General features: G+C 35.7%; 2 protein-coding genes across 2 annotated transcripts; one reads left to right on the forward strand and one right to left on the reverse strand.

Annotated features, from left to right (window-relative positions):
- The first annotated feature begins 530 nt into the window (after nucleotides 1-530).
- Smp_039000 (ATP synthase delta chain, putative) lies at nucleotides 531-10147 on the forward strand. Its single transcript, XM_018791072.1, has 5 exons — nucleotides 531-576; nucleotides 3817-3861; nucleotides 5713-5956; nucleotides 7189-7388; nucleotides 9894-10147. The coding sequence occupies exons 1-5, from the start codon at nucleotides 562-564 to the stop codon at nucleotides 10005-10007; spliced, it is 618 nt and encodes a 205-aa protein (XP_018645721.1). The 5' UTR covers nucleotides 531-561; the 3' UTR covers nucleotides 10008-10147.
- Nucleotides 10148-13332: 3185 nt separating this feature from the next.
- Smp_038990 (bromodomain containing protein,putative) lies at nucleotides 13333-27439 on the reverse strand (the record flags this gene model as incomplete). The annotated part of the gene is made up of 11 exons (XM_018791073.1): nucleotides 27077-27439; nucleotides 26488-26960; nucleotides 24664-24989; nucleotides 23194-23447; nucleotides 20548-20776; nucleotides 20108-20421; nucleotides 18534-18868; nucleotides 17819-17995; nucleotides 15910-16219; nucleotides 14586-14667; nucleotides 13333-13526 (listed from the first exon to the last, which is right to left on the reverse strand). The coding sequence occupies exons 1-11, from the start codon at nucleotides 27362-27364 to the stop codon at nucleotides 13333-13335; spliced, it is 2982 nt and encodes a 993-aa protein (XP_018645722.1). The 5' UTR covers nucleotides 27365-27439.
- Between the last annotated feature and the right edge of the window lie 412 nt (nucleotides 27440-27851).

The raw sequence follows: 27851 nt of genomic DNA on the forward strand, positions 1-27851 counted from the left end.
TTACTCTTTCGTTTATAGGTATTCCTCAAGAGGTTTGTTGAGCAACCGAAAATCACTAGGTATTCTAGGGAGGACACAAACGTTGTTCTGGTTGTAAGAAGGTTGATCAAGAGCCATCCATATCCTGAAAAGTAAAGATCCAGTACCTAATGAGTTTCTTTCTAAAGTTTCCACTCGAGCCTCCGGAGTGGCTTCGTGGACGATCTTCAGGTACACTACACATTGATAACGGATAGAGCAATAAAAAAAAGTTCTTGCGACGCAGAGAAAATTACCAGAGAGATCAATTTCGTCTATGTGTAAAGGATGACCTATATCTGTCATAGGACATGGTCTCCTGTAAAATTTATGATCCTATAAGCAGCATTCAACCACAGAAATGAACACGAAATAATGAAAATACTAGATTCTTCACACAAAATTAATACTAAAAACATATCCTATCCATACGAGAACGAACTTATCAGTTAGTTTACAGCTGATTGTTATAAGGGTATTGAAAATTGAAATCATTGACCTTATTGGTTTGTCGCGTAATAGAGGTTGGATAAGGTTCCTGGGATGTTTGGCGTTCTCGTAAGTTTGTCTTGAGCTTTTAGTCATATATCTTTGTCATTTCTCGGACTCATATGTTCTCACTGATTCTTTTTACTTTGCGTGACATTTATTGTTCATCATGTGAAAAGTAATCAGTTAACATCATTCCTTTTTTATTTGATATTCGTAGCTGCTTATTAGATCATTGTTACAATGAATTGGTAGTATACTTCCATACTTCCTGATTTTTCAGACAATACTACATTTGGTTGTCGAAATATATCGGTTGTTATGAAAACAACTAGTTATTAGTAGTATACAAGGTCCATCATTAATACATGTCATCATTTCAATGTATTTGCCGGTAAAACTACAATATGCCAACGAACTAAAGCGATTTCAAGGGTAACTTTCGTGTCAGCCAATAAAAGGAGCCAACAAAACCGACGTTTGTGAGGAATCTCGAAAATTTGGAAAATGAAATCATGGGATTGAGTTGTAACTTATGAGGGCTGACAATCGATCATTTATGTTGGAAATCACCGTACTGCGATTCGAAACTATCTTAACTGTTGACCGTAGTACTCATAGATTCTAGCTCCTAACCTAATAAACCTAACCATAAGATACTGCTCTTAGAAGTTTGTTCCACAAGAAAATCATCCAATTCTTCCAAATTCGGAATATAATAAAAGCTATGAACCTTAGCAACAAGCTATTTGTGACAGCGTTTTAAATTTGCGCTAATATTTAGCACGGGCGAGCTTAACTTTGATTAGTCGCCCAGATTCATTGTGGAAAGTACTGGAGGCTGGGTAGCATGTGTTAGCCCTGGCAATAGTGATTTCTCAGTTGATCCAGCTTTCTTTTGAAAGCGACGACAGATGGAGCTTCAATCATGTGTTGAAGTAATGAATTCTATTCGTTGACGATTCTATGGGAAAGTCGATAGCTGACAGGTGATTTATTCTGGGCTTGCGAATTAATTAAAGTATCCTCGTAAATTGTTTGTTTTGGAAGACAAGAAAAATGAGGGGATGTCAGATGCGAATTCATCACTAGGTGGTTTAAAAACTGCGATCAAGTCGCCTCTGGTTCTTCTATATGACAATAGAAATAATTTGAGTTTGGCCAGTCGAACATCATACAGGAGCTTCGTTATCCCAGGAATCAGCTTAGTTGCAGTTCTTTGAACCTTTAACTACAGCTCAATGTCTCGTTTTAGGAAGGGGCTAACTGTTTGTATGCAGTACTCGAGTTTAAGTAACATGAATGCTGCATACAAAGTCAAAAAGATTTTAGCATCGACATACCTAAAGGCTCGACTTATTGATCGTGGGGTTTTAAAACTTTTGGCGACTATCGCACGGCAGCGTACAGTAGTTTTTAAGCCTTGGCTATCAATGACCCCTAAGTCATTGTTTGTCCGGACAACAAACAGCTCAATGTTATTCACCGTGTATGTATCTGTACCTTAGTGACCAATATGCAGCATAATACATCTGGAAGTATTTTTCCGCAACTGCCAGGTTTGAGACCATTCAGACAATTTCTCTAGGTCATTTTGAAGCTCTAAACCATCACTTTTACTTTTTATCCCTCTCCATACCTTGACATCGTCAGCATGTAACAAAAAGGATGATGATAGGAAACTAGGAAAGCCACTTACATTAAAGTGGAACAACACTGGCCCCAAAATTGTACCCTGGGGCACACTGCTAAGCACAGTTTCCCAGCTAGACAAATTTGAGTTCATCCATGCACTTCGTTGGTGCCCAACTAGGAAGTCCTTTATCCACATCAATAATTTACCTCAAAGCCCGCAATTTTACTTAACTTATACAATAATCGATCGTGAGGAACTTTGTCAGAAGCTTTGCTGAAGTCGATGTAGACTACATCTATGGGTAAACTGTGATAATTAAGCGCACAACAACTTTTACGGGCTACTAATAAGTTAGTGAGACAGGAATAACCTGTTCTAAAGCCATTCTGCTCAACAGAAAAGAATCCAGTTTTCATCTAGATGTCTGAACAACTTCCAAATAGTGTTTTCTAAAGCGTTAACAACCACTCTGGTTAGGTTTTCGGGTTAATGGTCTTTAGGTTTGTGTCTCGTACCTGTTTTGAAGGCCAAACTTACCATGGCATTCTCCTAGTCTTTTGGAAATATACTTTGGGTTACACCTGGGCTAGAACATAAGCTTAAGGGATTCGCGACAAAATTTCCTGATTCATTTAGTAACCTAGGGTGCATTTCATCAGGTTCCATTTATTTATTTATTTTATTTAAAAACATAAATATTGGTACAAGGAAGCACCAGATATATATGCGCCGCACAAATCTCATTTGATTTGTGTGAGGGCTGTGATGCTACCCAAGTGCCCAACCCGAAGCAGGTGGTTTTCTTAGGGGGCCACGCCCGGGATCTTTGACCTAAAGGTCTGATCCACAAGTCAGTGGAGCAACGTAAGTAGATGCAGTCCCATGGTAGCCAGTGACCTACGATTGATTCATACGCCATTTGTTCCCTCAGGATCCTGGAGCCCATGCAAACCATTGGTTTGGAATCAGAGTTTTCCAAATCACCTAGGTGGACTTGCCGTGTCCACCAAACCCGGTTAAAGCGTCGGACATTCGCTTTTCGCCTTCTCAATTTCATAAACAACAGTGATGCCACGGGAAGACAGTGTGTAGAACTTCCCTGACAGAGGCTGTATGGGCGTGGCCATGTGGGAGCATTTCAAGAGAGGGCGGGCCCTCCTCACTCCCAGCCGCATCAGGGCATTTGGGGGCTTTGAGTACCTACTTATTCACTTATCTCAGTTCAGATGATTAGAAGAGTAACTTCTCCCTAAACCCATAAAAGATTTGGAAGGTATTTTCGTAACCGTAAACCACTGAGTAACCAACATTTTCAGTTGTCATATATTTATTTAGATACCTGACTTTTTTATTGAATTAAAAAATTATTCAATTTTCCGATTTCATTTTTAACTGTGTGAAGACAATATATTCATTAGTGAATATACTAGGCTGCATGGTATTTAATCCAGTTAAGTCCCGTCTTTTTAATTTCTTGCTTCTTAATGTCACATACTTAAATGTTTGCATTCCGATCACGCCCTTGTAATTTATTTGCATAACTGTCTACTTTTGTTTGCTATCTAGTCTACTCTTCTTTCTTAAGTGATATGCGTTACTGGTCTTTTTTTAGTTAAACGTTAAACATATATGTACATAATAATGAAAAACGTTTACACTGGTATAAATTCTAGGTTCGACGGCTAAGTACTTCTACTCCGGTGTTGGCACTTATACAGGTACGTTTAAAGCATATTATGTTTGGTTTTTTTAAAGAAAAGTTTTTATTTGTATAACGATTTATTATGTCTTAATTGGGATGGATTTACGTATATACGTAGTCACATTCGCGACATATTTTGAACAAAATCGAAATAGTCGATTCACAACCATTTTCACATTAAAACAATGAGAAAGACACTTTCAAAGTTCGTTTAGAAATAAGTTTTATTTATTTCGGAAAAGTTTCAGCAATCATCCGTCGATCTTCACGTTTGTAATACGATGGTGGACATTTTAATTAGTTTTTCCTACGGAAATCAACTAATCTGTGTTTAGAAAAGTGATAATATTTCTGTCCAAAAATCAAAGGGAATAGTAGGACATTTTTTCTAGAAAGTCTATCTCCGATAATTTTATTGCATATGGTGTACAATATTGAGCTTATATAGGCTCATTTTCTGACTTTTTTATTATCTAATGTGAAAAATTGATGATCTTTCACCAAATATACGTGTTAGGCATTCTACTGTTTTTCTGAACGCTATGTCGGTCGGCTTCTATGGAAGAGTAAAATTACAGAACTTTTCATGTTCAGAAACACCAAGCTTTCGTAGTAATAATCTTAGTTTCGAACCTTCGTCCCACTCCTTACAATCATTAATGAACATCCCTATGGCGCTCAAACCACGCCTCTAAAGTAATTCCACTTTCTGGATTAAATCTAAATTCATTTATTGAATTCACAATAGAATCCGAAGTCATAGTAGAATTAGATATCTGAGTTCTTGGGGATACTGACATATTCTTGACCAGTAGTTAGATAAGAGCACTCTGTTGTTGCAATAAAGATTTTAGATCATCCATTTTATTGTTACAAAATCCATTTTAACTGAATATGTAGGCGTAGATCTGTTTTAACCACCGTCGTCAATGTTATAACGGTCGGTTTTCTTGTATACACGAATGGGACGTTACTTTGTCTTAAACGAACATCTACACTAGATCCCCTCTCAGTGTCTATTCTGCAGGATTTCATCACAACCCAGATCAAGAACATGTGATTAGCCTGACTAGAACGTAAATATATTTCCACAACAGAAACCGACAACAAGCCGACGCAATCCAACAACAATCCGTCAACAATTACAATAATAATAATAAGGATAGGAGAATATATAACTTATCTAACTCCTGTCAGACTATCTACAAGTCTGACTTAGCAAACAACCAATCATTGTCGTTCCCGCCCACACATCACATAGTACACATGATGTTAAGTCACTTAGACCAGTGGCCCAGATTGTAACTTGGTCTATAGAATTCGATCAGCACTAAAAAGGGACTTGATATATATGACGTAGGTCACTATTTGGTGATCATTTAATTGTATTTTTCACAATATTTAGTTAAGACCGATCAAAATTCAGTGCTGAATATCGTCAGAATAATTCCAACTCCTGCTAAAAATGATATAAACATACTCGTTAAATAAGTTTGTGACTACCTGGACTTAGTAGCTCAATGGGATAACTCGTTGAACGTTTGAAGTAAAAAGTACTGAGTTTGAGTCCAATTGTAAACATCGACACTAGCACGAAAATGTCTATCCAACTGACGAGTCCTAAGTAAAATAAAACGCGTGTTATGGATCCCATTGCTAACCATAATCCAATCTATTTCAAATAACTTACAAAAGACATACTTTAGATTGATCAGAATTCAGTCCTGAATATATCAGCAATGGAATAAATTAAACCCTTACTGATAATGATATATAAATCAGATTTTCTTTGTTTATTCAATCAACTACATGCTTCTTCTGTTCTTTTTTTTGTCCTAATAATTTCTCTTAACACAATCCCTATTAGCCTCCTGTTCAAGTGTTCGGTCTAGAAGGACGTTATGCTTCTGCTTTATATTCAGCTGCTACAAAACAAAAAGCATTAGATAAAATCGAAAAAGATATTCAATTAATTAAGAATACACTTAAAAAAGATGTGAAATTACATGAATTTTGTCTTGATCCAAGTTTACAAAGAGCAACTAAAATTAATGGAATTGGTCAAGCATTAGACAAATTAAAAGTGAATGAAGCTACGAAAAATCTATTTGGTAATTTCATTTTTCTTATTTTACATTAAAACAATTTGATTTTATAAGGATAATTGTGATAACACTTAGTTTTCTTCACAAAGACCCTTCAAGCCTTCACACCTAAAAGTATATAGTACGTAAAACAATTAGGCAATATCTGTTTATGTATTTTCATGACCTAGAAATCTGACCCACAAGGCAGTGGGGCATCGTGAAGAGATGCAGTTCCATGGTAGCCGGTGATCAACGATTGATTCATACGCTGCTTGTTCCCTCGGGATACTGGAGCCCATGTACACTATTGGTTTGGAATCACGGTTTTCCAACTCCCCTAGGTGGATCCTCCACATCCACCAATCCGGTTAAAGCGTCGGACATTCGCTTTTTGTCCTCTCGATTTCGTAAACAACAGTGATGCCACGAGAAGACAGTGAGTAGGACTTCCCTGACAGAGGCTGTATAGGCGTGGCCATATGAAAGCATTTCGAGAAGGAGACCGGACTCTCCGCACTCTCAGCCGTACCAGGGCATTTGGGGGCACTCATTTAAATAATCTCCTTGAATCAACGAACTCTATTTAAACATATGAATCACTGATCCTCTTGTTTTAGAAAAACAACACACCTATCACCACTACGTAAAAGCAATTAATTTAAACCTTCTTGAAAGATGTCCTAAATACGAAACCGTATAAAGAAATTTCATAAAAAGAGAAAGCAATCTGTAACCTTGAAGATACCGTCGCAGTTTGGGACACTTTACGGGATAATTTCGATGTATCTTGGTTATTATTATTATCAGAAAAAAATCATTCACGTCATCCCCTTTCGAAGTGTGGTTCGTTTTAAAAAAATGTTGGGAAAGCCGTTAAGGACTACAAGGGGAATACTTTTACAGTGATTATGTTTACAGGTAGTACCAGTTCCTTCAATATTCCAAGTAGGTCTTGTTAACGAGTCCCAACCAGAGCGAAACCTAGGTCTGGGGTTTACTATTGATTATCACCTAAGATCAAGGCATCCCACAGGAAATGTCTAGTCACTTAGACCAGTGACAAAATTGTAGCTTTGCTGATAGAATCCGATCAGTTTTAAAGACTGAGCAAACATGATATTGATCACTATTCAGTGCTTAATAATGTACTGCAGTTTATAGTATGTTATTGATGGGTATTTTTAAATGACTAAAGGATTTACCGTCCTTTGTTTTAATTCATGATGTGGTTTGCTTATTCTCCTATTTTTAACCAGTTATACTTGCTGAAAACGGTCGTTTGTCTAAAATTAATTCAGTTATTGACAAATTTGAACAAATTATGACTGCCTATCGAGGTGAAGTTAACTGTACTGTACGAACTGCAAAACCTCTAGATAAAACATTAGAAAATGAATTACGGAATGCCCTTAATGGATTTTTAAAACCTGGCGAAAAATTACAGTTAACTTTAGAGGTAAGTGTTTATATTATCATTTGTTGAATGTATAGTCTTCAGTTGATCATAATTAATATAAGTTAGTCGAAGTTATACTATGCGCTATGCTGACTAGCGTAGGGGATGGTTGGAAAAGAGTTAGGGGCGGCCAAACCAAAACGTGGCATCAGTGCTTGAAGTCACTAACTTCTAATCTGAGCCATGTTGGCAGATGCAGACTACTTGGCTGGGATCCGCGTGACTATCGTAACTAATGGTTGGAGAATCTAGGTGACATGACTCAGAATCGATCACAATGGCGTAGGTGTATACACTCTTTATGTTCCCTTAAACCTTGAGATTAAAATTGCTTCATAACTTTCTTCCTTCCTATACTACATCATTATATACAACTTATCTTTTATATATTACCACCACTAAATTAACTACTTCTATGAATCCGGTGTTCATCTTGTTGTGCTAACAAGGTATGGCAACTTGGACCGATGCATAAATATGCCTGGTCCTACGTTGTAGCTGACTGACTGACTACACAACACAGCAAAATGAATAACAAAGGAGCCGAAATAATAATAGTAGTATTAATTATAGTAAGAAAGACTAAACATCGGAGAATATGATTCGAAAAAATGAGCTGGTTTTGAGAAATAAAAATAAATAGAATTTCAGTTCAAGACTTTACAGGATAGATGAAGAATGAATCCATATACATCTGTGTGACCTAATCTGAGCCGTTTCATCTAAGCAAATAATCAACCAGTTATTGTTACATCTATCAACATAGTTCAGAAAACTCAAAATGACAATATGAACTGAGGTCTCATTGTTGTGTGATTGCCATAAGTTTTCTTCCAACTTATTTCTACTTTAGCCAGCATTGAGTACCAAGTTTACGGTTGCTGGACTTGCGTAACATGTTTCAGTCGATGAAGACTCACATCGTTATCATATAATTTGCCCAGGAATCTAGGCATCACTCATTCAGTGGTATCAAAATACTTAAACAATGCTCTGAAAATACCTATAATCAAATACTTTTGGCATACAAGTGTTTTATAATCATAGAATAACGCAAAGCTGACTGCTGTATAGTATACTTATCTCTTTTTTGATAGATGTAAATCTCACCCACTCTTCCAGTAATGTCATTTAACAAAAGCCAAGTTAGGTTTTTAAATCTGTCCCAAGATGTAGTCAGCTACCAGCGCTGGCGAGTCTTTCAACATACATGAACTGATCGACACACTTAGCCGCTTCATTCTGTACAATCAACCTAGGCAGTGACAAAGACTAGTTGTGAAGCAACGTTTTGGATTTAAAAGGAGAAAACTGCATTCTAAACGCGTATTCATTGTTACTCTAGACTTTCAAGAGACTACTTTATGTCAGCGTTTTCAGCAAGCTAAACTATGTAATCTGTGTACTGTGTGCGTTCATCACGAAGCTTGAGGATCCTGAATTCAGTTTTTGTTAAGATCTTGGGTGAATACTGTTGATGCGGACTCCTGTATTCTTCACGTCCCTATCTTTTTTCTCCTTCCAAATTTATTTCACCGGATTATACTCCTTCAATAACATCCTCAAACCCTAATCTTTCGGATTACTGCTTATACTCTTACTACTTCTACCACTATGGGATTTGAATCGACAACTGCATCTCTGTGCTGTTGTGGTATGGCAACTCTAACTGATGTACGTACGTACGAAGTTCTACGTTGTGACTGACTGACCGACCCATTGGTTCTTTTTTTATACGATTGCCTAACTATGATCATTTTGCGATGTAAACTATAAAATTCAATAATTTTGCTAAGCTTCGTTTAGCATGGTATTTCATAAATTATATTCTAAGCATAATAAATAGATTTTAAGCAGAGATGGGTGGTGACTAGCAGTGGGATTCAGAATACTTGTTTCGTCCTGTTTTGAACTCGTTCGTCGGCTGTACCTTCGTCTCAGAGTTGATCTCCACTCCAGGACTTGAACTGATAACTGTTGGTTTCAAACGCCATCGCATCATCCATTTAGCTACTCAATCCAGATAACCACTAGCTTGTGCAATGGGATGACGTTTAATTCATTTTTGTATTGGTTGTTTTAATCTTCCCATAGATGTTTAGGACTGTAATTGATCTTGACTCAGTAGATAAGTGGATAACGCGATGACGTCAGAGTCCCGGAGTAAACATCAACAGTGGGATGCAAATACATCCAGCTAACACGTCCCAAATAAAACGAAACGCGCTTCTCTGATTCCACTGCTAGCCACCATCCATCTCTGCTTATAGTGCTCGTGACTTACTACTGGCAATATCGAGGGAATCCACACGGGATAGACATATGCCAATAAAAGAGACTGATCAATGCCAATCCTAAACATCAGTGGGAAGATAAACATAACCTATATATCTATGAATTAAAGTTATAATAAATAGATGTTTATTATATGTATAACTTGTTTACTAACACAAACTTTCTGTTTTTTGTTTGTTTCTCTGTGCGTTTATTTTATCAATAATGTAGATCGATCCATCGATTATTGGTGGTATGGTAGTTAGTATCGGTGATCGTTTTGTTGATATGTCAATTGCTCGAAAGGTTCGCTCACTTCGCGGAATAATGGAACAACCAATTTAAAAAGTCATATAGGTCGAATTTTGAAAGATAAAAAAAAATATATATATATATAGTTACATATGAATATACATTGGATCATTTGACTTGTAGTCTACTATGTAATTAATAATAATTACCTTTGAAAAAACGTTTGTATGATAGTGTTGTTTTCATTCTGAATATGTTTTCAATTAGTCGTAAGAAATGCAGCATCTAGCTTATATATGCTTTGATCCAGGTTGAGGTTAGACATTAACACCGTTGAATGCCGGCTCAGTGGTCTATCGGTTAAGTGCTCTGGCGCAAGACCGGTAGGTCCTGGGTTCGAATCTCGCGAGACGGGATCGTGGATGCGCACTGCTGAGGATTCCGATACTAGGACGAAACGGCCATCCAGTGCTTCTAGGTTTTCCTTGGTGGTCTAGCTTCAATTGACTCATGATCTCATCTACAAAAAGATGAATTCATCAAGCTGAACACCAGAATGAATAGAAGTAGCATGAAATAGTGGGCATAGAGAATTTTATTCAAAAAAATGAACAAATTTGCATAATAAAAAATGTATAAGTATTTCAAGACACTTAATGAATTAATGTACTCTACTGCGACCGATTTTGAGCCATGTTATTTAAAATCACCATTCATTGATTACAATAATTATGTACGTAGTCTGCACTTAATAATACAGCCCAATTCAACAGCCAATGACTTCATGGACTGATACCATCTTTATTTAAACATCCTTAGCTTTCACACTTACTCTCACTCCAGAAACCATCACGTGTCGATATAGGCAGCGATAAGGCATATGTGATATATGCCCCAATTATCTTAGTTGATAGAGATTCAATACTACATCAATCGATTTACTATCTTTATTTGTTACTATTCGTCTTACATCAATATTGCTGATTCAGTAGTCTCAATGTATGCAAGTTAATTAGTTTTTAATGGAATATACTATCCTGTTGTTGATATTTCATCAACAGAGACTCAGGAGCTAAGTAGATAATGCGTCTACCTTTGAAGCGAAAGGTGCTGGGTTCGAGTCGTGGAGAGTGGACATCAGCAATGAGATCGGGGTATATTCAACTGATCAGTCCCAAATAGCATGAAACGCATCCTAGATTTTTCACACTACAATCACAGGCAGCAAAATAAACAAGTCCTGTTTATTTTCTTGACGATCCAAATACCGAATCTTATCGACATTCAAGATGTCAATGCACTTCCTTATTTACAATGTCTGGCCATTTCCAAAAGTCCTTTTTGTTACTCGGTATTCATAATGTGTATTACATAGTAATAAGTATATACACATAGTGAAAGCACAACTTTAAAAGCAGACGTTGCTCTATCAATGAGAAATTAGACCGCTATTCGGTCGATCAATCGTAAATTCATAATTTGTAGAATCTATGGCACTACTGCTTGTTATACAAGCTCAAAATTGATGATCAATATATAATCATTCAAGTCATCGTAATATAATTTATATTTAATAATAACACGGTATTAAAACTTCCTGACTGTTCCAAAAATCTATTCGACACGGCTCAGTCAGTCAGCTACAACGTAGGACCAGGCACACATATGCATCGGTCCAAGTTGCCATACCTCACTAGCACAAGATGAACACCTAATTCATAGAACTAGTTAATTCGATGGTGATAATATACAAAAGAAAGATTGTATATAACGATGTAATACAAGAAGATATGAAGCAATTTTAATCTTAAGATTTAAGGGAAGATAAAGAGTGTATACACCTACGCTATCGTGGTCAATTCTGAGCCATATCACTCAGTCTCCAACCATTGCTCACAATGGTCACGCGGGCCCCAACCAAGGAGTCTACATCTACCAACATGGCTCAGACTAGAAGTTAGTGACTTCAAGCACTTATGCCATGTTTTGGCCGCCCCTAACTTTCTTCGAACCATCGTCGATACTAGTCAGCATTGCACATCGTGGTAATCGGTGTTCAGGCATGCGTAACACGGCCCAACCATCTCACTCAATGAAGATTCATGACCTCATCAACTGATTTAGCATCATTCCCTAATACCATGGGTTAACCTCACTATTACTTACCCGGTTATCCCAGCAGATGCGAGCAATATTTCTAAGGCATCTGTGGTCAAATACTTGTAACTTACGAGCATCTTCTACACATACTAGCCACGTTTCGCAGCCGTAAAGTAAAACAGAGCGAACTGCTGTGTAGTATATTTGTCCCTTAATTGATAGACGGATATCTCGTCTTCGCCATAGGTGACGTAAGTTAGCAAAAGCAAAATCAACTTTCTGAATTCGTACTAAGACTTCGCCAGACACCAACCCATTAGGGCAGATCATACTTCCAAGATAAATGAAGTTGTCGAAGCGTTCGAGAGTTATTGTATTCTGACTCGAATAGTCCTTTCAACTATTATTCAGCAAAATTTTTTTTACAAAACTCAACCGCTTTTGCTCACCAAACCAGATATATAATACAACTACTAATCAAAGACTTGAACATAGAATGATTTTTTTTCTTCAAAGAAGACGATTTACAGAATTGATAAGAACCTTGGGGTATACAATTATTTTTACAATAAACGATGATAATTCACGAAAATTTACAAATAGGAAAAAGAAGCAGCACAAAAATACAAAACATTCAATCTTATGATGCCGTTTATTACACATTCATCAAAGAAAAGCATGACAATAACTGGTAGTGAATAGAGAGAGAAGTATGATGTAAGGAAATGTGCATATTTATATATAAATAGATTCTGTATACAAATGATACATTAAGACTTTATACATATGTAAGTTAAGATTGACAAAATTGTCGGTAATAAGATGAAACAGTTGATGAAAACAAACAAAAAAGAAAATAGAATGATTTAGATCACCAAATTGAATAAACAAAATTGGTTTTTTGATATAAACAAAGATATTACACATATAATATTTACACAATACATCATTCGGGTCTAAAGTGAACCATATCTATTTCAATTTTGGTTGTATAAAAAAGTAACCCGAGATCAATGTATAGATAAAGTATGGTAGAAGTAATAAGAAAATAAATGGGCCTTTTTTTTTACTTTCAGTAGAAAATCAAATGATTTGGAATTAAAAAAATGTACATTACATTAGCAAACTATTAACTATCAATATCAGTAGTAGTGAACGATACATAAGCGTGAAGCTGCCAATGGTTATTGTGCATGAATAAAGGAATTAAATTGATATATAAATAAAATCTGAATGCTGCATTCAATCCAAGTAGGAAATAGGTATTATTTCAGTTTCCTTTTAGAAGATCTAACAAACAAGTCGTACATTTTCGATCTCATAGATTCTCTTCTTTGAATTGTTTCATTTTTTGGACAAATAATGCTTCAACAATTTCGGTACAATTAAATTCTGGTGTATCTTTTGGATAGATTAAACGTGAATTAGTGAATAGACGATTCATATCGAATGAGAAATCTCCCAAAGTTTTGTAAACTTCTGTTTTTAAATTGATTATAACGGAGGGAAGATCTAATTTGTTTCAAATAGAAAAAGTGAACATATGACTACATAAATGCACACATATACATGTTGTGAAAAAAATGCAATGTTCACAGGTATTTTTCCCTATATATATGCGCATATAACCACTGCTGCAGAATCCCTACACACTGCCTTCTCGTGGCGGTGTTGTTCATGAATTTGAGAACGAAAATAGAATAGAGGCCGCTTAAACAGAGGGTTGTTGGGTACGGAGGACCTACCTAGGAGAGTTGCGATACCCTGCTTTTAAATCAGTGTTGAACATGGGCTTCAGGATTTTGAGGAACGAATGGTATATTAACTCTATGTCGGTCATACGCTACCTTGGAAACGTATCTCCTAATATTGCTCCACTGCCATGTGGATTAGACTTCCGGGTCAAAGGCTCGGTGAGTGGTCCCCTTGAGGAAACCACTTGCCTCGATTAAGGCAACTGGGTTATATTCCAGCTAATACATAAATTCAATAATTTGCGTGACATATATATATATATATATATATATATATATATATATATATTTATATATATAGCAGTGTTTGTGTTTAAGTAAATCAGTAAATACATTATTCCGTATGAAATGATATACAGCAAACAGGAAAGAGATATTTATTTCGGTTTTCATGACATCGAAAAGTCTATACTTTTTATAATGATAACTAATTAAATATTTCGTGAGTATAGACAATTACAATCTACAGGATACTGTTTATTGACTTAATTCATATGTCAATAAGAGACTGACCAATTGTAGTCCTAAACATCACTGGAAAGATTCCAACAAACAATACTAAGTGAATTTAAAATTCACCCCATTAAACAAGCAAGTGGCTATCAGGACTCAGAAGCTGAGTGGATGACGCGATGGTGTTTGAAGCGAAAGGTATTGGGTTCGAGTCTCAGAGTGAACATAAACTCTGAGATTCAGGTACATCCAGCTGACGAGTCCCAAATAGAACGAAACGCGCGTCCTGGATTCCACTGCTAGCCACTGTCCATATTTATTTTCATATATTATTTGAAAGAAAAAAAAAGAAAGAATAACTTACTAAATGCATCATCTAAAGATCTAGCCATTGGAAATTTCAAAGGATCCGGTGTATGAATAAAAGGCCATGACATTTTATGTTGCTAAGAAAAGAAAAAAAAGTATCCAACGATAAAATATAGAAAGATAAATGTAATTAAATTTCGAAATATACAAATGTATGTCAGAGGGGGTTTCGTGGAGATTTTAGTAATATTAGATAGTTGAGATCATTAGTCCAGTGCTTCCAGGTTTTCCATGGTGGTCTAGCTTTAATTGACTCATGATCTCAACCATACAAATGTATGCGATAATTTAAATAAAATGTTTATACGCTCCAATAATAACCTGCTTAAACTTAATTGTTAATTTAAATCATATAGCAAAACTGTAAGTTGAATTCTATGGTATGGTAATTCTTTTCACTATCATCGCTTCATATCTGTCTTCCTTCCTATACTATATCCTTACATACAACCTTTCTTTTATATATGGACACCACTAAATTAACTACTTCTATGAATCCGGTGTTCATCTTGTTGTGCTAATGAGGTATGGCAACTTGGACCGATGCATATGTGTGCCTGGTCCTACGTTGTAGCTGACTGACTGACTGATCATCTATCTTAGTACAATATGATGAAATAATCAAGGTAAATGTCAAAAAGTAATTAGAAATAGTTTTAAACATAGTAAAACAAAAACATCAAGACATAAGGAATACAATTCAAAAAAGAGAAGAATGGAAAGGTTTTCTGAATGAAAAGTATAATATAATGATGAAGGAGAAGATGGATATAATCGAATGCCATTTCAAAATAACACAAACATTCACACACATAAAGAATTAATCCAATTCTTATGAAATAAACAGGTAGAATTTATAAATGAACTATGAAAATAAGGAAAACATTTATGCTACTGTAAGGATAGCTTGTTGGCGAACTCAAATAAGTCTCAGGATGCCCAGAAAGAGCCGAAGACATTCCGTCCAATCACCGCTAGAGGAATATTCTAGAATGTCGACGTGTAGCTCTCCTATTGGTTGAATAAGAAGGACCCCCTATGTGTTTATTGGTTATCCGAAATGATGATTTCCTTTCAGCCAAAAACTATAAATACATGAGATTTTTTGTACTATACTTGACACTGTTTTTGGAAATAACATTCCTACTTACTAATCTTCTGTCTTCTCATTTTGCGACTTGGGAGGGTTCTAGCGTTCAAGTGCACAAGCATTAAGCGACATACTAAGAAGATACAAAGACAAAACTCTTTCAAGCTATTTTCATGTATTTGAGTAAAACCAAAATAATACAAATGTGTGTAGGATGGAGGAGACTCACTTGAAGTTCTTCAATTAAATTAATTAATTTCTTTATTCTATCTGAAGTAAGGTTAGTTTCATAAATAGTTTTCGTAGCAGCAGTTTGGTCAACAACAGTAACTGCACTATGGTTTTTGTTAGATCCTTTCGACTTTTTCGATTTACCAGACGATTTCGTAGTAGTGGTAGTAGTATTCGTCGTACGTTGTGATAATTGACAACAAGTAGGACAAAGATATGTGTCTGTATGATTAACAGCTTGTTCAGGTGTTAAACCAACACATTCAGGATGATACCATTCATCACAACCATCACAAGCAATATATACTCTGGATATTAAGAGCGAAAAACAAACAAACAAATAGAAAATTAGACAATCCATTTCATAATGCGTAACACAGTTGACTGAAACATTTGTAATAGGACAGAAAAAACCACTTGTAAATAATCAATGCCAGGGCAGTGGCCCAATAATTGACGCGTTTGACTTCCAACCTTGCTCCATTTACTTCGATTTGAACGACCAGGTATCATCACTAGTTCTTACATTTTGAGAGTGGCCTAAAAATAAGTACACAAATCTGTACCTAGCAAATGAGTTGATAATGTCATTTTCGTTTAGTTGTTAGCGTCCCAAATATCTCAGTGGCAATGTTTCGGATTGTGAAACTGTATGTGGAGTGAGTCTGAATCTCATAGGGAGCATTAGTCCCCTTAAGATTCCAAGTATACTTTGTTGACCAGTTCGAACTAGCACGAAACCTAGGTTGAAAAGGGTTTCCTTCTGACCATCTCATCAACAAAAAAAACCATTACAATACTGATCTGGTTTAAATAATGTAACAGTGATTGAAATAAGTTTGTTTCTCTGGTGCTTCTGACTAACTATACTAACATAAACATTCATTTACAGTTTACTTTACGAGACTTTAAAATTTAGAAAGTAACCGTTACATTGCGATGCCTACTATTTCATAATCAATACATTCAGTCAGACAATTATACTGATATATTACCAGAAAAGAGGAGAGTAGGTGAAACGGGGTTCAAACTTGAAAATACTAAACAGTTGAAAGTCAACTGGTTTAGTTCATTGAATTCACTGATGTAAATTATAATCGTGCTGTTGGTATTTATAATTTAGATAATACTGTATCAAACTATGAGTAACAAGAAATTCACACCGTTTCTTGTTGTTTCGAGTTTATTCAATTCCAAGTTCAATTAGTTCGATAAAACTAGTACACAAACCATTCTTAGCTGAAAACGGATATGAATACACGGTTGCTAAACAACAAACTGGTCTGTTCATGAACTAAAATCATGTCTATAGGAATCTGATACATATAAGATTTAGTTCTATGAGAATTAATTTATAAAAATGAGTTATTGAGTCCAATGATTTGATCACCCTCTTCTGTCTAACCAAATATACATGTATAAAACAACCGGCGCTTTAACCGGGTTGGTGAACACGGAAAGTTCACCTAGGGGAGTTGGGGAACACTGATTCCAAACCAATGGTGCACATGGGCTCCAGTATCCTGAAGGAACAAATAGCGTATGAATCAATCGTTGCTCATCGGCTACCATGAGACTGCATCTCCTTACGTTGCTCCACTGCCTTGTGGATCAGATCTTTAGATCAATGGCTCCGGGTGTGGCCCCCTAAGAAAACCATATGCTTTAGTTTGGGCACCTGGGCAGTATCACAGCCTTCACACAAATCAAAGGAGATTTGTGCGGCGCATATATATTTGGTGCCCCTTTGTACCAATATTTATGTGTTTAAATAAAAAAAATAAAAATAAGAAAACCGTCTGATAATTAAGGAAATAATAAGGCATTATTATTATTCAAAATATGGAAATCCAATGTCTACCAAGTAGTGCATATATATAAAAACAAGTATAACAATTATTATTTACCTTGTTGGTTCATACGGTGTACGACAAACACAATAAAGCATTTCATTAGCTTTTAATTCAGCTTGTTTACAATCAGGACAATGCCAAGAATCACCTAATTTATCAGAATCTTTAGGATCCAAACCAACACATTCAAAATGAAACCAATCTCGACAAAGATCACAACCAATGTATTCCCTAGAGAGTAAATTAAATAATATACAAAATATAAACTTAACTAAGGCAATGAACTAACAAATATATATATTGTGATATCTCAATCAGTAGAAAAATGGTATTTCTGATGTTTAGTTGTCATTTTTAATGACGACATCACCAGAGCATATGTCATGTAAAAATGACTTTGGCTAGAGTATTGCTTGACTTTTTCCGAATAATCTGGCTGAAGATGAATGGAACAAGACAGTCAATTTGAACAGAGACAGCTCAAGACAATAATACTTACAAAAATAATCAGTGACAATCAATTGTTATAAAACTCGTCGAATGCCTACAAAGTTCACTCCTATATGATATAAGCGCTGATGATGTCAGTCAGAATGACTGTTTGTTTATCACCAGCTGGCTAATTGTTAATTCCAGCAATATACATTATAACTAGGCCACATGAGTACACTCAATCAACAATACTGCAGCCTTTTAAACAACCAACAGTATATATATATATATATATATATATATATATATCGTGATTTCTAAATACAAATATCCTCACCTTAATGGATTGTATGGAGTTTTACAAACACAATACACTGGAGAATTAGAAGATACATTTTGTAAGACACTAGTAATTGATTCGGTTGGTGCTTCATTTTTGTCAGATTTTTCAGATAACTTAACACGGCCTCCCCCTTTGTTACTATTATTATTACGTCCAGTGCCACTGGCATTACTACTTCCTCGTTTAGACCCACCCCCACTTACAGATGATCTTGGTGATTTTATTGATTCTGTAACACTATAATTGTGTTCACTAGCATCTGAATTTGTAGATTCATGTTTTAATCTTTTTGTTTTTGTAGTTACCGAACGATTGGTCTTAGTTGGAGCCTAAAAATAATTTTAAAAAATATAAATATACATACATGAAATAAAAATAACAAAAACACAAAAAGTTACAACTATACGATACAATATAAAGAATTTTTATGTTAAGGAAGAAAAATACTGTGGCGAAGGAACACTTGGGTGGGGGAGATCAATAATTTCTTTTGATACATCATTATCATATCATTCATTATTTGTTTTATACATACTTCATGATTCTTCTAATTCCTCTCTGTTTCCCTTTCTGTTCTCTTCATTTCGATCTTCTCAATATTCTACTGCCAGGCATTCCACTTTTGACTGGTGTTACATTATTTTACCTATTTATTTGAACGCATAAATATTGGTACGAAGAGGCACTGAATACATATACGCCACATAAGTCACTTGATTTATGTGAGGGCTATGATACTGTCTGGGTGCCCAGACCGAAGTAGGTGGTTTTATTAGGGGGTTATACTCGGAGCCTTCAACCTAAAGTTGTAATCCACAAGGTAGTGGAACAACGTAAGGAGATTCAGTACCATGGTAGTCGGTGACCAACGATTGGTTCATATTTCATTTAATCCTTTAGCATCCTGGAGCACATGTGCACTACCAATTTGGAATCAAGGTTTTCCAACTCCCTTAGGTGGATCTCCCATATCCACCAACCCGGTTAAAGCGCTGGACATTCGCTTTTCATCCTCTCAATTTCGTAAACAACACATTCGCCGTGGGAAGACAATGAGCAGGACTTTTCTGGCAGTGGTTGTCTGCACATGACCATATGAATGCATTTCAAGAAGAAGAGCTGACTCTCTCCACCCTCGGTCGTACCACGGTATTTCGGGGCACATACTACTTATATCCGCCAACATAAGTTGTATACACCACAATACCACTGAAATTAGCATTATATTTAAATTTGTTCTACTTTTTTTTAATAATAAAGGAGATTATTATCAGAAAGGGTTTTGTGGAGATTTCAGTATTTTCATTGTTGAAAGCGTGAGTCAATTGAAGCTAGACCAGTGGTTAGTGGTTTATCGATTGTGCTCTGGCGCGAGACTGGTAGGTCCTGGGTTTGAATCTCGCGGGGCGAGGTCGTTGATGCGCACTGCCACTGAGGAGTCTCACAATAGGACGAAACGGCCGTTCAGTGCTTCCAGGTTTTTCTTGGTGGTCTAACTTCAATTGATTCACGCTTTCAACAATAAAGAAGATAGGGAAAAAAAAGTACCCAAATCTGAATAAACTAACCGTTGATTTTTGTTGATATATATTATTTTCATAATCATCACCTAAACCAGGTGATGTACTTGCAGTAGAACAAGAACTATGAGTAGTAATAGTAGTAGTATTATCATCATTATCTTTTTTTGATTGTTTAATAGATAATTTCATTGTTAAACGATTATTATTTTGTGTTTTTTTAGATAATTTAATAAATTCATGATTTAATGCACTTTTTCGTGGAATACGATTATTTGCTAATAATTCTGATTGGTTAGATTGTTTATTATTAATTAAATTAGGATTTTTATTTTCATCATCCCCAGAAGAAGATGATGCTGCTGATGATGATGGTGAAAATGTTGGAGTAATTTTTCGTTTTGTACGTTTATGATAAACATCATTCTTTTTATTTGTACTACTAGTAGTAGTCGTAGTAACAGTAGTGGTATCATTTTTGGTTTTACAAGGACGTCCAATTTTCTTTTTAGGTAATAATGTTGAAGATGATGATGATGTGGATGATTTATTAAGTTGATTAACAATATTAGATCGACTTTTTTGGATCGGTAATTTTTCACCTGTTTGATGATGATGACGTTGTGTTGATGATTGTTCTAATTTTTTTGAAGAATTTTCATTAGACTTATCTGCTTTAGAGATTTGTTGTGCTCCTTTGATTTCATTAACAGCAATCTGTACAACAGAATTGTTTGTTTTAGAAAAAAATTGATAATGCAATTTGTTGATGGTACACTGAGCAACTTTTTTTATAAATTTATATACGAGAATTATAACAAAAAAAAACTGACTGGCACTGGCTTCAATAGACGAACATAAATGTACATATATATATGAAATTTATATAGAATAGAAGGAATGTGAATAACATTGAAATCCAGTAAGTTATCTCCGTCTTATTAGGGTATCTTCAGCTGGATGTACCCGAGTCCGAGAGTTGATGTTCACTCCGAAACTCAAACTAATACTGTTTGCTTTAAACGCCATTGCATTATCAAATTAGCTACTGAGTCTCGGAGTGGATATCAACACTAGAATGCAGGTATATCTAGCTGACAAATCCCAAACAGGACGAAGCGCGCATCCTGAATTTCATTGTGTCTCATAATGGTTATATAGAAATTCGCAAAGAATGATCATATGCCAAACAAGACTGATGAAATTTTAATCAAAAATATCCACAATGGGATAATCCAAACTATTTCAGTTGGATACATGTTTGAATTTTGAAATTTACCAAATATTAAAACAAACGTCTTTGAACTAAGGTTCATCATCGCTTAGAATACTCATGAGAATTTAGGTAGTTGAGTGTGTTCACCACTTTATATATCATTGGGAGTTCCATTAACCCTAATGAATTACTCTGACAGAATACAACTAAAGATTTTGTTAAGTTGCAACACATATTTCAAAGAAGAGATGTCCGTCTGCTCACAAAGAGAGTGGTATAGCGTTTACTATTTCATCATGTATTACTCTCTGACTGTGAAACATCATTTGTAGAATCAGGTAAACATAGGGTGCAAGATTTTGATAATGTGTATTGTTGAAGTACTGCTCTTGTATGACGAGACAATTGATTGATTAATGTTGAGTCTAGGGATATGGTACTAACAAGGATGGTAAACTATTCATTAGCTGATGACTAGGAATTGTGCTACATATGTTTAATCACCGCCTATTATAGCTAGTATCGGAGCACGTTTATAAAAAAAAAACTAGAGTATGCTAAACAAGAATCTAGGATCATTTTATAAGTTCACTCACAGTTTATTTGAACTATATCGGTAGATGCAAACCACTCAATCGGGGTCCATGCGACCGCTGTGATCACTAATAGAAACATCAGGTGCTATGACTTTGAATTGGTCACAATGGTGCTAATGTATTCCTTTTTAAGACGATAATCTTCCTAATTATCTTGAAATACAACGTTCTATTAAAAACACTTAACTAATTGACAATGGCATTGAAACTATCTCAGAGCATGTAGAATCAAATACACTCTCTTTGTTTGATCGGTTAAAAATCACTAAGCTAGAATATTATTATTAGTTAATTATGCTATGTAGTTCACATGATAAATAAAAAAAAACACACAAAAATAATCTACCAGTACTATGGACAAATTTACAACTGCCTATCCGACCACTGACTAGTGATCGATAGCATATATGATAAATCGTTCTTAGTGCTGCCTCTACATACGTACACATCTCAGCTATGCGGCCGACCGTTGCTGCTACCTTGACGTGGTGGTCAGGCTTGCCTATCGTGATGAGTCAATCAAGCTATACTGGCTGGAACAATCGTCCTTCAAGGTCCTACCATGCCAGGCAGGTCGTTTGAAGAGCGGTGAGACTAAAAGCAGCAAACCCAAGGTCCGAAGGCGAAGACGTACTGCTGACTGTACAGAGGTGTGACAGCAGTAAGGTGTTTCCTTCAGACAACCAGCATCACTGCGATGCTGCCTTCCCACAAGGAGGGGTGGGGTTAGAAAAGGTCGACCCTAAAAATGCACATCTCGCCTTATCCCACGGATATCTGTCTCCGGCGGTAAGGTCCTTTGAAGAACGGAGCTAACACAAAAACTACCCACAAAAAGGTCGTGTGTGACCGACCTCAAGCAGTTGTTGCTTGGGCACTGCGGTCACGCTCTCAGGTCATTAAGACCACTTCTAACCCAATTTCCTTTTGAGGTACCCCTAGAAGAACCCTTCCACGGTGTGGGCAACCGGGAAGTGATAACTGCCCTCATACCTCTAACAGCTATGCGGAAGGTCATTCGCAGCCAAAAACACTAAGTAGTGACGTCTCTGACTATGAAACTGAATGATATGGGATTGAATTCGCCAGAGAACACCTGTTACTTCAAGATTACAGGTAAATCTCGTTGACCAGTGCCACATAACATAAAATCTAGGTCATGCAGGATTGTCTGTCGACTACCCAAAAGTACTAGTTTAATGTAAATAAACTGTGCACAAAAACGATTTTCAAATGAATAATATCAATTTTAAAGCATCCAAACATACTGAAAGAAGGATAATGAAACACAGTAGACAATAAAGATGATGAATCAAACTTACATCAGCAAGTGATTTAGCCCAATTAAATATCAAACGTTTACGTGAACAAAATTGTGATTTCAACGAGCGTACACGTTGTTCTAACAAAGCACGTTCAAATCTTGCACGTCTAGCTGCAACCGATGCTCTAGCAGCATTTGTTGCTGCTATTGAACGAGCTCTAGCTTTTGCTTCTAAGGTATTCGGTGAAAGAGGACGCGGAGTATTAATATTATTACTCATTGAACGATCATCACTTCGACTTCTAGAGTTTACTAATGACAGAAACAAACAAATGAATGAGAAAAAATTGTAGACTATATATAATGTTGAGTATCCTTGAAATGGCTACCGAAAAATTTAAAATCTTGAGGGAAGAGGTTGGAAAAAATTGTCTAATTAACGCGACAATAGAAAATTTAAGCGAAAGATCTACAAAATAGACAAATTATATGTCATACTCTAGCTGGATAATTAACAATGATATCAGTAGATTTGGCATGCGTCCAGCTTTCAAAATATCAAGGTTGCCGCATATCGACCTATAAATGTCCTTGTTTACTGAAACCAAATTAACCAAGAAATAAAGTTTCTTTACAGATTTAGTACACTTACCCTTATATTCGACGCCCAAGTGTAAAATATTTCTAAAGGGTGACTACTAGGAAGAGGTTAATAAGTCAATAACCAAGCGCTCAAGCACCAGACATATTACAAAGTTGGTTAATTTTTATGTTGAAAAGATAGAGTCTTTTCAGTTGATATCCTTGAAGACAAATCATTAATGGATAATTGACTGGTTGTAAATGGGAAGCTTAAATCCGATCCCGAATTCGTCCATTTTTTTTCTCAAAATACTGATACATAAACTATGAGACTACAATCGTTTATGTTATACCCTATGAATTTTAGCTATCAGTGAAATCCCGAGCATGTATTTTGTCTTGTTTGGGACTTGTTAGCTGGATGTGGCTAAATTTTAGTGTTGATATTTACGATATGATTCGAACTCAGTACCTTTGGCTTTAAACGCTATTGCATTATCCATTCAGCTTCTGAATTCAGATAGCCACTAGCTTGCTTGACGATTATATTTATATGATTATTACTAAGGGTTTGAGTCCAGTAGTGCGTACGATAAACAAGCGTTCAGTACTTCACAGTTAACCATAATATATTGTTCTGAATTTGATAATATCTGTTTACTGAAAGTTTGATTTCAAGAACTAGCTTTCTGTGAGTAATTAATTTTGCCCGATTACATTATAATATATAATATATAGGGGTTCGAAATTCAGATTTAACGGCTGAAAGTCAGATGCCTCCATCACTGAACGTATGAAAAATTAATAAATTCATTATGAATATGTACATGAGATCTCTACACTCCAGTGAGATATCTGTGTTGCCAAACGTCAAGATATTAAACTACCGATAAAAGCAATAAATATATAAATAGAAACATACAGATACAAACGACAGAAAACATACCTGTTATACGACCAGACTGAAGTGCCGAAGCTAAAGTAGAACGTGAGCGTGAGGAAGAACTATTCGACAGAAATCCTTTAGGCTGACCACCATCATATAAAAAGCCATTTTTCTCTACATATCCTTCAATATTTGATGGAGAAATTAATGAATTATTAACTTCAGTAGTAGTGACAGTAGCAGAAGCTGAACCATTTGAACTTGAATCTGGGGGAAGCGCAGCTAGCCGACTGGAAATGACATATTGACTAGTTTTATCATTAGGATCAATTTTTGAAACAGAACTGTCTGAAATAGGAGGATAGTTGGATTTTGGCGGCAGTAAGCTAGAAAGAAGACAGGGGGGAGAAATATACTTTTACGTACAGTAAACAATATCAATGATAATAATAATACAAATCAATTCTAATGTGATACTGTCTATCAGGATTCAAGTAACTAAAACAAAACCACATCACCCAGCTTGATAGTTATAGATGTAATCACTGAGTTATTACCACCACTAAATTAACTACTTCTATGAATTCTGTGTTCATCTTGTTGTGTTAATGAGGTGCGGCAACTTGGACTGATGCATATGTGTGCCTGGTCCTACGTTGTAGCTGATTGGCTGACTGAGTTATTAAGTTAGTGAACAACGCCTATGAGGATTGAGATATTTACAACTGATCGATCATTTATCCAATGCAAATAAGATTATACTATGTGTATAAATAATAAATAAGTCTTTAGACATTGATTACAATTATTTTTCAAGGAAATAATAATTTTTTTTGGGAAGCTCATGTTTTATAACATGCGATTCGAGTCACGCATTATTCAAGGCCCAGTTGACGTACCTAAGTGGAGCAAAGTTTGGACATAATGATAGATTTCTTGACAAAGTTCAAACTAAAGACAAGCTAGTGTTTACAAACTGTCATAGCGTGGAGTAAAACACTTATTCGGATATATGTGAGTAGTAAATATTAGGAATTGGAAATAAGATTCTTACTAACAGAAGATAAACATGATGAGAAAGGGAAGAAAAACACAAGTAGTCGGGTTATCAACAGGAATAGAAGAATAATGGAGTTTGTAAGAGACAATTCAAGGAAGATGTGCAAATGCTGTTGTGTTTTCATGTTTTACAAATGAAGTGTTTAATTTTACTTAGTACAATAAATTGGCTAACCTTACCCACGTCTTCGTTCATTATTACAATAGTAATTCAGTACGATTATCGTTAGTCTATTTATAACTCACTGTTATTTACCCTTTAGCTACTGATATTTCTTCTAACTTGACATAACTCAATTGGTGCGACCATAATGCATGGACAAACCGTTGAGATTTAATACAGCCAGTCATGGATTTTGGCACGAAATTTAGTTCACCACATGACTAAATTTCATTTCGAAGTAAAAGCTGACGTAAGTTCGTGGTGAAAAGACTAACCCTAACTTTAAGTCTAACTCTAAATTTTGACGCTAATTCCTCACACTAATTTACAAACCTCATTTAACTTTGGTAGGTAGTTGTGTATCTTCAAGGTCATTTTCGCCTCTCAAAGGTCATTTATAAGCTAAAGTCCTCTAAATAATTTACCACGTACAGGTCTATAAAATCAATTTTGAGTTACGTACCGTATGAGAATTAAAGTGCACAAGCAAACAGACGTCGACTGGTTAAAACTGAGTATTTAACCACTAATCTATTGGTATTTGATATGTATAAAATGTACACTAATATGCGAAAATATAATCTAACAATAAATATTACGTAAAAGGATTGAAATTATGTATTGATGAAGGAAGGCTTAGTAAAAACTAAAAAACAACTCACGAATTCATGAAAACATCAATTTCCCACAAAAACACTGCATCTTCAGACATCCACTTTTCCTCAACTGACACTTCATTACGCTGTGACTGGAGATCACGTCGTCCACCACAGAATTCTGTGTCACCATCATCATCTGAATCACAAAATGAACCTCGACTAGAACGACCATAAGAGCGAAAATTAGTGCGGGATTGTCGGCGACTAGAACAAGGGACTCCAACACGCCAACCTTCATCTACAGCAGGGTCGTAATCGGGGTCTTTTCCACCCTGAGCATTTCTTTGACCTCCACGTCTCCCTTTTCTCCTAGAAGTCGACTCATCAGGTTCTGGAGAATCTTGAAGACATGGACCTCTTGTAGATCTACCTCTATTAGATGATTCTGCAGCTTTACGCCTGCGGCTAGAATTCGAACGGGCTGGATAAGTTGTAGTTATACGAACTTTATAATTAGCCTGTAGCCAAAATCGATCCTATCAGTAGAAAAACAAGAAGTTCAACACACTAGTAACAATCTTCGATAGAACAAAAAAACATAAGATCAAATCATTTGAAAAAATATCTTTAATACAAAATGAAAAGAACTTACAAGAGGTTGAATTTCAACTATACGCCTTACGCTATAAGGCTTATTGTCATCATGTCTACCTGAAGCACCACTAACATCAACATCGTCGTCATCGTCATCAATATTTAAAGTTTTTCTAAAACAAGGTCGCCCATTGGAATCATGAACACATATATCTTTATCTGGTTCAACCATTATATCATCCCATCGAATACAATGCCATAGTGTACGTAAAAGTACGGCGAAATTGGATAAATCTAAACCAAATGAGATATTATTGTTATGATTATCTTTTTGATAACTATTCATTCGTATCTGACTGAGACGAAAACGCCAACATTCTGCAAAATTAGGTCTTGAACTAGGATATAACCAGTTCACCTGGAATATAAAAAATACAATGATTTATTAATTATTATAAGTAGTGAAATAAGTGTACGATTAAGTTGTAAGAATTTTATGAAAACGGTTATGTAAGTAATATAGCAAACATTAGTTAAAGAAAATATATAAAATCGAAGAGTTTGTTGTATTATTAGAAAAATTATGAAGTAGATAATAGGTTAGCCCCTAAATGCCCTGGTACGGCTGAGAGTGGGGAGAGTCTGCTCTCCCTCTCCAAATGCTCTGATATGGCCACGCGTATATAGCCTCTGTCAGGGAAGTCCTATTCACTGCCTTCTCACAATGGCGGGGGTGTTGCTTACGAAATTGAAAGGACGAAAAGCGAATGTCCGGCGCTTTAACCGGGTTGGTGGACTCGGAAAGTCCAGCTAGGCGAGTTGGAAAACCCTGA

The sequence above is a fragment of the Schistosoma mansoni genome, assembly GCF_000237925.1.
Source record: "Schistosoma mansoni, WGS project CABG00000000 data, chromosome 5 unplaced supercontig 0198, strain Puerto Rico, whole genome shotgun sequence".
In the NCBI taxonomy this organism is placed as follows: Eukaryota; Metazoa; Platyhelminthes; class Trematoda; order Strigeidida; family Schistosomatidae; genus Schistosoma; species Schistosoma mansoni.